This window comes from Alligator mississippiensis, chromosome 3 (assembly GCF_030867095.1).
Source record: "Alligator mississippiensis isolate rAllMis1 chromosome 3, rAllMis1, whole genome shotgun sequence".
Taxonomy (NCBI): domain Eukaryota; kingdom Metazoa; phylum Chordata; order Crocodylia; family Alligatoridae; genus Alligator; species Alligator mississippiensis.
The window spans coordinates 224,578,311-224,590,654 of record NC_081826.1 but is presented as its reverse complement, the minus strand read 5'-3'; the positions used below and the strand labels follow the sequence as shown (position 1 = coordinate 224,590,654).

At 43.6% G+C, this 12,344-nt stretch overlaps 1 protein-coding gene across 3 annotated transcripts in view; it reads left to right on the top strand.

Moving 5' to 3' along the window:
* COMMD10 (COMM domain containing 10) overlaps window positions 1-11,360 on the top strand; it is a 212,493-nt gene extending 201,133 nt beyond the window's left edge. For all 3 annotated transcript variants that reach the window (XM_059724922.1, XM_019484604.2, XM_006275548.3), the window contains 2 exons: window positions 10,054-10,113; window positions 10,819-11,360. In XM_059724922.1, coding sequence (XP_059580905.1) covers window positions 10,054-10,113; window positions 10,819-10,857 — 99 coding nt within the window. In that variant the 3' untranslated portion in view covers window positions 10,858-11,360. The remainder of the gene's footprint in view (window positions 1-10,053; window positions 10,114-10,818) is intronic.
* The last annotated feature ends 984 nt before the right edge of the window (window positions 11,361-12,344 follow it).

Sequence of the window (12,344 nt, the reverse complement as noted above, 5' to 3'; positions counted from 1 at the left end):
TAAGTCTGGACAGAGGGCTCTTGTAATAATGTTTGTTATTGTCTGTGTTTGGCCACAGCTGCAGTTTGGGTTTTCATGCCGTTCCCATCTGTGAAGGTTGGCTGCACAGCAACCTTGACTGGTCCAGGACCAATTCAGCAGGGCCCATATGTAGCATGGTAGGTCAAAACCAAGAAGACAAATGTTTAATTCAGTGATTAGAAGCTTATTTATTATCACTGATGAAGGCCTCTCCCGCATAATTCCAGAGATATGTCCCAGGGCAATATATTGGACCCCAGAGAGTGTCTTGATGCGATAGTCAGATGTTCTGCAGGAGGCTGAAAGATCTTCATATACAATGGCTGGCAGCTCAGAATCGGAATGGATTTTCTCCATCAGTGTCGCATGTTAATAATTTATGTTTAGGGGTGCTATGTTGCTAAACACCATGGTGAAAGGGGGAGTCCCAAGGTTCATGAACACATGGGTGAGCGTATTAGGGCACTAACTAGCTTGTATGTGTAACTAGTGTGTGTGTTGAATGGCACCTGCCTGGGACTCAGTATTTTGTAGTTGAATAGCAAATAGCGAATGCTGTTTAAGAAGGTGTATAGTGACACCCCAGGTGAGCCAGTTTAATTTACTCTACAGATTACTGGTATTACATGTGCTGATTTTAGCATTTTTTTACTTTTCTTCTGGAAGGTTGGAGTCCAGTCCAGGGTCATTCCAGCTCATGTCTGTTAAATAATGAATTCAGTTCTTGGGAAGAGAGAGGTTTTTGAAGATGGAATATACTTGTTGCTGTTTTGGTCACAGTGTGTTGAAGTCGCCAGTTGCTATAGTATTTGACCAGATTGTCCTTTTGCCATTCAGAGTAGCATCTAGGTCAGTGGTTCCTAGGTCGCGGCTCCAAATGGGGTCACAACATCAGTGCAGTGCTCTCTCCTGCTCCAGGTCCCACCTTCTGGGCAGCAGAGAAGGGCAATGGGATGGGGATCCCCAAGCCCTCAGTGGGTAGTCAGCATCCTTCCCCCCTCCCCATATGAGCTCCGCTTTGGCCATGCCGCTCACTGGGGAGGGGACAGGGCAGGGAGTCAGGCCCTGTGCTCTGGCCTCGGCACCATCCAGGGCTCAGGAGTTGCCGGGGGGGGGGAGCAGGAGGCTGCAGGCCCTAGTCCTGGGGCCCCTGGGGAGAGTGAGGGGCTGCGGATTGGGAGCGAGGGGCACCGGGAGGGCCAGGGAGCTGTGGGTCAGGAGTGAGGGGCACCTGGGGAGGGGTGGGGGGCTGCAAGTTGGGAGTGAGGGGCCATGCTGAGGAAATGGGGTCATGCTGAGGAAAAGTTTGGGAAGCACTGCTCTGGGTCATAATGTCTGAGCATGGCTGCTGAACCAAATGTCATCTGTGTGAATGAACTTTTGTGAGTGGCTAAGTAGAGCATTATTAGCAAAGAGATGAAATAATATTGCAAGCATGCAGATCTGAGTGGAGGCAGTTTTTCTTTTCCATGTATTGTATTTTCTCACATCACACCCAAAATAAGAAAAGTGCAACTTGGTTTTGAAAGGCAGAATGTAAGAAAACAAACAAAGATTCTTCCAGAGTCGGGGTTGACCGTGTGACAGAGTAAGTCCTTCAGTCCTCCAGGAGGCGATCTAGGAGAGACAGCAGGAACTTCTTGCTACACCAGGAAATTCAAGTAGTAGTTCAAGATACTGATAGCAGTTCACTTGCTACTTAAGGCACAAGCTACTGTGCTCAGCTGATAACCATAGTTTTGAGAGGATTAACACAGGACTCTGCCCCTTCAGCTTCCTGAGCCCATCAAGTGGCAGCTATCTTGGCAGCTTCATGGCATGCAGTGTCTCCAGGTGTGCTTCTTTTCCGGTGAAGATAACAGCTTTCCCATTTAACAGATGAACCCCAACTTTGGCAGGCTGATTTTGGGGAGAGAAGTTCAAAATAATATTTTGCCCCTGTGTGTGGCCCAAACTGCCTGTTGTGAAGGAACAGTTCAGTAGCGTTAGCCAACCATTTTAAAATAACTCTTAATTTCTTGAGAAAAACTATGGTGCCAGAGAGAGAGAGAAACCAAGGTGCCAGACTGTATCATAAGCCACAGTCAAATTGAGAAGCACCACTCCAGCCTTGAGGGTTTTTTGCTCAGTGCTAGAACTTTATTGCAAGTGCAATGGCTTCAGAGAAATCTAGCTTGCTCAACACAGTATCATCCACCTCTGGGGATGGGCATGGAAGAAGAGTGCGATGCTCCAGGACCTTGGAAGAAATAAAGTAAGTAGCAATATTAGTTGATAGTTCACCGTATTGTATAAGTCTTTCCTAATTCTAGCAGGAATCTGATCTTTGACTGATATCAAGTCATTGGTAATTTGCTCTCCCTGATGTCATACGTGAAAAATTAGGCGAGACAAAAGGAACCTGATGGATGGAGTTGATTCAGGGATTCTGGAAATGCACCGTATGGCAGCATTAGGGTTTCACTATTCACCAGCCAGGTCAGTGGCTGAGGTTCTGAGGGACTCCTGCTCACAGAATTATCAGAGTCATGTCAGGGTTTTTATCATCAAGTTAACTTTAAACCCAGACATTCACACTTTATTTATATCCTCTCAGTGCCTGATTTGGTAAGTGGGAATAGTTGTGTGTATAAAGGGTTTGGAGAGTACGTAAGATCGCAAGCAACTATCGTTAGCCCTAATGCTTTTTACATTTATGTGTTTAGACTAAAACTGTTTTCAAGCAAGTACTTAGAGAAGATTTTTTTTTAATGTTTTTCTTTTCTTTTCAATTCTAATCAAGTTTTTCGTCAACTTTTTATACAGATTTATTTTCATACTGTTGCGACAGAACAACAAAACCTGGAGGCACTAAGCTTTACGTGTTGTGTTGAAGTTTTTGTTGCTTGTTTTTCTTTTCTGAAACAGTTATATAGGGCTAAAGGACATAACAATTCTCTTTCATTGGGTATAGCTAAGCGTTTGTTTAGCAGCAGTGGTCATTTTATTGAACTGCTGCAGCAAAGCAGTGTATTAATGTTGATTGGGAACAGGAAGAATTCATCCTCCCTCCCTTTGCCTCCCACACAAAGAGATTTAGCCTTAGAACAACTATGTGAGAGTTGGGAGAGAATGCAATTATTATGAAAGTGAGACTACAGAGTAAAGGGGAAGATAAAAAAAAAAAAGTGGGGATATGGTCCTAATCAATTATACTTATTAGTTTTGCCCAAAATTTCTCTAGGCAGTATACATTTATAAATTGACACATCATTGGGACGAGAGGACAGGCAGAATGAAACCAGATTCTATCAAATGACATGAAGAAAGGCAAATGACATCAAAGTTTAATTTAAGCACATAAAACATATATAGTAATGTTAGGTGACTCAGAGTGTTAATTCGCACATTCTTGAAATTTAAGGATGTGGTTCTCATGGGAGGTCAGTTCAGCAATAAGAATGTTCTGGGGCTTTTACAGAACCTTTGATTTGCACAGTTGTAAATATATTGTTTCATTTTTGTTAGCAGGGATAGGCACTCTGAACTCAATCAAAATTGAATTTAGTCCAGAATGCAGCAAGCAACCTCTGTAGTCACACCAGCCAAAAAGAGCATATTACCCCGTGCCCTGTCATTAGCATTCCATGTTTTCAGTTTTTATTTTCAAAATAAAATCCAGTAATTTTTCTGGGTTTTCCAAAAATAAAAACCAGGTTGAAATTGGCATAAAAGGAAGAAAAGAAAAAAATAGTTTTAAATCAGGGAAAATAATAGTACATTCTTGTGCCAGTGAGGGAGGGAGGCAGTAAGTCTGTGACTAGGAAAGGGGTGGAGGGAGGAGTGCAGCGCAGCCCATCAGCTGCTTCTGGGGATGCAGCAGGGAGTGAAGCAGAGGGAACTGTCAGTGGGTGCTGGGCGGGGGGTATGGCTCTTGCTGCTATGTGCACCCTGGGAGGGCTGAGGGCTGGGGGGCTGTGCCGAGCTATTCCCAGGGGGCGCTGCCCCTGGATCTGCATACAGGATGAGAGCAGGCTGCTGCTGCAGGCTGGGACCAGCAGTGGCACTGGGCTTTTCTTGGTGCTCGGGGTGGGCGGCAGTCTGTTCTTGGTCAGTGCACAGATCCAGGGGCACATGCCCTCTGGGAAGACCCCGGCACAGCTCCCCAGCCCATGGCCCAACTAGGGTGCATGTAGCAGCAAGAGCCACAACCCCCCCACTCCTCACCCACTGACTTACAGTTCCCTCCACAGTTGGTGTCGGCCATTCCTGGGGCCACTGCAGCAGGGGCGGGGGTGAATGGAAACAAGTGAAGCCCTGGGGGATGCAGGGCACAGTGCAGCTTGTTCATCCTCACCTCATACTCCTGCAGTGACCCCAGGAGCAGCCAACATAAGGTGCCTGCAGTTGCTGGGCTGTGCTGTGCCCCGAGGAGCCCCCCCTCCCCCCCCCGAGTCTCCACTTGTCCCTACTCAACCCAGCCCCTGGGCTGCACCGTGCCATGATGCAGGCACCTGGCATCAGCTACTTCCGGCAGAGATGACCTGAGCAGGGTGCAGGGCCTGAGGCAAATCAACCTGTGCAGGCCCTGCCTCCAGATGCGAAGAAGCCAGCGGCAGATTCACCGGGGGGGGTGCCAAGTGGCCATGTTGCCAATCGTGGCAAAATATGAAGCCAGTAGAGGGACAGGGCCACTGGGCTCCCTCAGCCAATAGGAGGCTTTGGGGGTGGTGGGGTGCTGCACTCTGCCCATGAAATGGCTGCCAGGCCCCTTGGATCAGTACTGATATAAAGAAAATTGTTGGTATTGGAAATCAGCCTGAAGTGGCCGATAATTTGGCTGATAAATGCCCGTGCATGTGCGTGTGCAGCACCAGGCAGTGAGGAGCAGAGCTCAGCTGCATGCAGCTGGTAAGTCTGTGATGATGGAAGGGGAGGGGGGAGGGAAGGGGCATGGGGGAGCAGATAGATTTCATAGACATTAGGGATGGAAGGGACCTCAGAAGATCGAGTCCAGCCCCCCGCCCGAAGACAGGAAGTCAGCTGGGGTCATACCAGCAAGCTAAACATCCAATTTTTTTCTTGAAGGTGTTCAATGTAGGTGTTTGAACCACCTCCAGTGGAGTGGCAGGCTATTCCAGACCTTGGGAGCTCGGACAGTAAAAAAATTCTTCCTTATGTCCAGCCTGAAATGGTCTTGCAAGAGTTTATAACCATTTGACCTCGTCATCCTTTGGGGCGCTCTGGTGAACAAGCGTTCCCCCAGATACTGGTGGTCACCCCCGATAAACTTATAGGTGGCCATCAGATCACCACTGAGCCTGCACTTTTCCAGGCTGAAGAGTCCCACGGCTCTCAGCCTGTTGTCGTAAGGTTTGTTTTCCTGACCACTGATCATGCGCGTGGCTCCTCTCTGGACTCAAGCTTCTCCACATCCTTTTTGAATTGTGGGGCCCAAAGCTGGATGCAGTACTTCAGCTGCGGCCTCACTAAGGCCGAGTACAAGGGGAGAAAGACGTCCCGGGATTTGCTTGAGAAGCAACTATGGATGCAAGCCAGCGTTTTGGTTGCTTTACTAGCTGCAGCAACGCATTGAAGGCTCCTGTTCATCTTGTGGTCAATGATGACCCCCAAGTCTCTTTCTTCCATAGTGCTAGCCAGCGTAGCACTGCCGAGCCTATAAGGATGCTGCAGGTTTTTCCTCCCAAGGTGGAGAACCTTGCATTTTTCAGTGTTAAACACCATCAGGTTCTTGTCTGCCCATTTGCTTAACCTGTCCAGGTCAGCCTGTATCACCCTCCTGTCTTCAGGTGTGGATGCTTTGCCCCAAAGTTTGGTGTCATCGGCGAACTTGGCCAGTCCATTTCTGACTCCAGTGTCCACATCATGAATGAAGAGGTTGAACAATATGGGTCCAAGGACAGAGCCTTGGGGCACCCCACTGGTCACAGGGCACCATGACGATTGACTTCCGTCAATTACCACCCTCTGGGTCCGACCCCAGAGCCAATTTCCCAGCCAGCAGATCATGGTGAACCCAAGGCCACAACTGGCCAGTTTCACCAAGAGGTGATCATGGGATACCAGATTGAAGGCTTTTTTGAAGTCAAGATATATGACATCAATCTCTTCTCCTTTGTCCAGGTGATATGTCACCTGGTCTTAGAATGAACTGAGATTGGTCAAGCAAAACCTACCCGCAACAAACCCATGCTGGCTGTCCTTCGGGATGTTGGTGTTGGCCAGTCCATTAAGGATGGCCTCTTTAATAAACTTTTCTAAGACTTTCCCCTGGATAGAGGTCAGGCTGATGGCCCTGTAGTTGCCAGATCCACTTTCCTCCCTTTCTTGAAGATAGGCACCACAATGGCCTTTTTCCAGATCAATGCCCCTCATGGGGACGGAGGGAGGGGGTAGGGGCAGGCGCTACCCAGTGGGAGTGGGATGGAGCCGCGGCTCATAGGGGTGGGAGCAGCTCCCACTGCTGTGCGTACCCCAGGAGGGCACCAGGGCGGGAGGGCATGTGCCCCTGGATCTGCGCAGGGCAAGCGGGCTACAGCTGCAGGCTGGAGCCAGGGCTATGCCTGGCTCTTCTCGGCAGGGGGGCTACAGAGGGGACTGCAGCCACCCCAAATTTCATTGTAGCCCCCTGTAGCACAGCTTCCAGTGCCACCACCACTGACCCAGTACAGGCCCAGCTCTTGCCGGTGTGTGGGTAGAGGCGGGGAGTTAAATTGGGTCTGTGGTGGGCAGTAGTGGTGCTGGGAGTGGCACTACAGGGGGGCTATGGCAAAATTAAGGGTGGCTGCAGCCCCCCTCCCAGCACCCCTGCCAAGAAGAGCCTAGCGCCTCTCCAGCTCCAGCCTGTAGCTTCCACCCCCCCCCCCAGCAGATCCGGGTGCACATGCCTGTCCCCCCCCCCCCCCTTGCCCTCCCGAGTTGCAAACAGCAGCAGGAGCCCTCCCCACCCCACCCCAACGAGCAGCAGCTCCATCCCACACCTGCCCTGGCTGGGCAGCACTTACCCCTGCCCCCTCCCTCCCTCACTGCGAGAGGCGTTGGTCTGATCCCCCCATGCCCCTTCCCTCCCCCCTCACCTTCTACCACAACAGACTTACCAGCTGTACACAGCTGTATCAGAAATCAGATCAGTATCAGCCCGTATGCCTCCTTAAATATTGGCTATGGTGCCCCAAAATCTCTCTCAGTGCACCCCTAAAATAAGACATTGCAGTGTTCCAGGTTTTGCTGATGCTATATTTGCATGCTGTTGTCTAATCACTCTGTGCTCTTCTGTTAAGATGATGTGTGATCTATGCAAGTGCTTTCCCTCCAGAATGCACAGAAATGTGTTTCAGTGGAGTACTAGTCACAGGTACCCAATGAGATTGAGGGATTCTGTTGTATTGATGGCCTTGCACTTCTGCTTTAAACTCAAGTTCATTACATTTCTTAGACTACAAACTTTCTTTATGGTTTTGTAAGCCCTTCAAGTTTCTCTAGATATTTATACAGTGCCTAGCACAGTGGAACCCAAGTTTTGTTTAAGCTGCCTGGGTTTTGCCAAACTATAAATATTATGTACTAATGAGAAAGAAGTCACAGTCTGTTAACAGAAACATATTGGCTTTGTTGTAGTGTAAAAAAAAAAAAAAAAAAAGGCATCCGTGGGACCACCTTGCAACTTTTTCATTGTTTTGTATCTTAACTGTAGTTTTATTAACATGGATGCTTAAAGAAGAGTATTAAAGAAAATCTTTAGTTCAACTGTATAACGTGAAGCTGATCTTAGCTTGGCTACATAGGAGCAATCTCCTACAATGTCAAATCTTGATTGCTATTTACCCAAGCTGGACCAGACTTTTATTTAAAGTGATAAATTTAAAGTAGGATACTCAATTACTTTCACTTTGACCCTTGACTTTTCCTCATTTCTATTACAGTCATTAAAAAAAATAAATAAAAGCACTGAAACTGAAAATACTAACCCTGCAGGCTGGTACAATAGATTCTTTTCTTCATCATGTTTTTCTCCCCTTTGCTGAAGAAACCACTTGTTTGCAATTTCTTGGTTTTTTTAGCTGATAACTTTTTACAAATGCTTTTACTTTTCCTCATAGTTTATTTTGCTTTTTTAGAGAGATTCAATTGGAATCAATGCAAAAGAAGTACTGTTCTAGTTTTATTTTATTCACCATCCTATTCCCAGAATTGCATTGTTCAGTCCCACATGGGAAAGACCTGTCTCTCATACAAATTACTGGTCCCTTTCTGGGCCTTTGTAACCTTCCTGAAATTGTTGGAAAGATGCCTTTTCTCTGCAAAGGCAGAAGGAGGCATTGCACCAGACAGGCTGGCCCCAGAAATGTTATGTTTTTTTAATATCTGATTTGAGCAGTAATTATTAGGCAAGGTTGCTCCAGCTACTACTTTGAATCCATTGGTTCAGATCACAGCAGTATGAATGGTTATGAATCAGGATTTATACTAATTAAACTAAGAACAGCATATTTCCCATAACTTTGCTTACATCCAAAGTTTCCTTACCAATTCACTCTAAAACTGATATATGGCATTCCTGTCTTGATCCATTAGCATATGCCAAGGAGTCAGTACCAATTTAACTAAACAATTTTCTAAACTGACACAGTTAAATTGGTGCAAAGTGTGTTTATAGACAAGATACTTGACTTGGTTTTCACAGAACCTTGGTAGATATTTTTTGGAAGTGCTATTTTATTATTACGAACATTGACCAGACTTGAAAAGTCTAAAACTGGCAAACAGTGTATGAAGTAATAAATTATAAATTCAGTGAAAAGAAAATAACAAAGTTATAAGGCGTGCCAGGGGAAAAAAGTGGGAAATAAACTTATGAAGGTATCGAACCTGTAGAAAAGCAAATGATCACATGCTTTTTTGATATTTACTTCTCTGTACATTTCCTTCTGTTTCATTCTTTTCAATGTTCAACAGTTTTGTTAGGAGAAATTTCAGGTGATGTGTAGAAATTCACTATTATTTTCTATTTACTTGAAAAAAGCAGGTTGTGTCCCCAAAGTTGTTATACATGACTTCCACTTCCATTTGTTTGCCTTTTATCTAAATCTGTGTGTAAACTCCTCAGGGCGGCAGCTGTTTTGTTTTTTTTTTCCCTTCAGGGTTGTGCAGCTCTCAGCATGTGGATTCTGAATGCTTGTTTGTGGTGCAGTAATAAAAATAGTAATGGGTACTGTGCAGAGAAATGTTGTAATTCTGCATACCGCTTCCTGCTCTCTTTCTTTGAAACTCTAAAATAACATCGCATCAATTTGAAATACTTTTGACAGATCAATAATACTATGAAATCAGTGGCAAGCTTTAAACTACCTGTTTCATATAAAGCAGGATAGCATTTTTTAATTTAACCCTCTTCCCAACAGACATAGGCCCATGCATGCAGAAGATTATTACTTACCATCTCTTTTAGCCACAGTAGTTTCCACCAATTGTGTTATTTTCCTTTTTAGTGTTTAAGCATTACTTTGAAGCTGTTGTTAACTTGGGCTGAGTCTGTGCATAAATGACTCTAGCAATCTCAGCACGTTAAGATCATGACTGTTAGATTAATGTATGGAGGTATTAGTTCTGTGCTGGTGTACTGCATTAGTAGCTATGTAACTTTAATCAAATGCACTGCTTCCTTTGTCTCTGCATAATGGCATTTACTAGTGCTCATATGAACTGCTGAGACAGATGAAATAGCATCTTCGTATTTTATCTGTGGCTTAAAAATAATAAGATAATGAAACCATTCTCCTCTTATCATGTATTTTATTATGGTTTGTGGATCATTTCCAGAAAGCCAGCTGTAATTGTAAACTTTTAAGTTGGTCATTAAAGTGCAATGGGTGTATACCAGGGATGTTGTGATCAACAGTTGGAGTGGTCAGGACAGGTACTGTACGTTAAACAAATCAGACATTAAAATTAAGGCATAAATAGAGATCAACCAATAAAAAGAACTGTATTGCATATGTTAATGTCCTGCTTTCCCTCCCTTTTCCTTCATAGAACCTGAAGAAAGTGTTTGTGGAATTCAGTCACCAGGAGCTGTATGAGTTCTATAACAAGGTCTGTTGATTTTATGGTTACAATTTTGTAATATATTGTATTCACTTTTATTTCACACTTGTAAATTGTCTTATTAAATATGCTTGCATCCCAGTTTTCCTCTATTACTAGGAACTTGCTAGCATTAAACTTTCCTCGTAAACACCTTCTGCTTCTCAGCAGGAAGCGTTGCCTATGTGAATCAAATCTGAAAAAGAAGGGAACCTGCTTTAATTAAAACCACTGGGTTTGTTAGAACTCATTGAAAGCATTTTGAAAAAGAGTATGTGTACATTTGGTCATTCTTAAAATGTACTTGGTAATGTAACAAGGGGGAGGGGGGAGCTAAGGACGAACAGTAAGTAACTCCTTGAATATGTTTTGTTGTCATCCCAAATGCTAGTTTCATAATCCAGTAAGAATGAACTGTATTATTTTTTTTTACTTTGTTATTATGCATTGGAAATTCACAACAAAACAGCTGTGCCTATAAAAAAGGGAGTATTTAGACAACTGTTTCTTTAAAATCAGAATATTTAAACTGCTGCAATGAATTCTAATAGCTTCATGTAAAAACAAATATTCATGAGTGGTGGATTTTTTGTATTGCAACATGAATAGATTTAATATGTATAGTTGCAGACAGAGTTATTTCTCTTCTGTTTACATGTTTCTAAACAATATTTTATACGAATTCTTTTTTTCCCCTTTTTGTTCCTTAAATAGCTGGAGACCATACAAGCACAGCTGGATTCCCTTACGTGATGTTTTTGAAGACCTGTTTCTCCATTGCACTCCTGCCACCTCATTATTTTGAATTGAAGATAGATTGCCAAACTGTGTTTGCTAAAGGATTCAATGGGTTGCTTCCTGTAAAATTATATAGCTTATCTCCTCTTGGACCAGTAACATTAGCCAAGGGAGCTCATTGTTAAGAGTTCTGGGGGTTCTAATTGACTTTCACTTGTTTTCTAAGCCAACAGCATTTGTTAACAGTCCTACTTGAGAAGGAAAGACAATAGCATACTGTTTTACAGGTTTTATGCCACATCACCTGTGTTGTTTAATTCATTACATGTCTGATGATAATTTGCATACTACAGAGGGACCAGGGATAAAATCTGCACCCGTGTTGTTACAGAACTTTATGAGTAACAGTAATAGTAGCAGTATAAAAAATAAACATAACCAAGTTTCCATCTCTGTAAATTTGCCCCCAAATGTCAAACCTTTATTACAGATCGCTCAAAATAAATGTATAAAAATGAGTTGTTTTTGCTTGGACCGTTTAATATTTTAGTTTGTGATTTATAAAGAATAAAAATAATATCCCTGATCTGCATGTTCACTCTTGACAGTGGGGATATATAGTGCTAAGCAGTGTGGTTGTTTAAAAAAAAAAGAGAATTATGGTGTAAAACATAGAGAGCACACAGTAAATAAAGAGCCAGTCAGATAATCAGATCCCCGGAAGCCCTTCATTTTTCATTCCCAATAGTATTTACTTTTATTAGTATAACTAAAGATAAGAAATCAATGGTGTAAATTGTCTCAAAGTGTAAGTTAGCAATATGTTCACAGATTTACTCCAGATGAACTGAAATTGGTGAGTACTAGTTAGTGTGAGAAGTTTACCAGTCCTCTTAGTGCTCGTTTGTTGTCTGTCAATGACTCTACCTCAATAATGGGCATATTAAGTGAATTTTTCACTCTGGGCTAAGAAAGAAAATAAATAGAAAGTGAAAGGAAATAAATATTTAAGATGTTAACATGCCTCTTTTTTACCTGAGGGATTCTCTGTACAAGGCTTTGCACTTTCATTTGCAGATCCTTCAAAGGACTTGGTTAACACCTCATTTTAGTGCAGAATTCAGTCAGGAAGTTTCTCTTGAATTCTCAATTTCTCAATGACACACAACTTAAGCATCACCAAAAGCATACTTTGAGCAACTAGGATTTGGGTCCTTCATGCTTAATTTGTGGCACATGCTGAACATCACTGACTTAATTTTAGGGAGGATATGGTCACTTATTCCATAATATTAAATAGGAGAAGTGGACCCTGAAATAGCTGTAAAATTATTAAAAGGATTTTGAAGATAGCAGCTATCTCACACACAGTGACCACAGGGTACCAAAGAACACAAAACATAGGCCCCAACTACATCTGTGAGCAGACATATTACTAAAAAATGTATTGATTTGCTGCTGTATCACCATATGTACAGCATATAGAATATGCTGCCACCAAT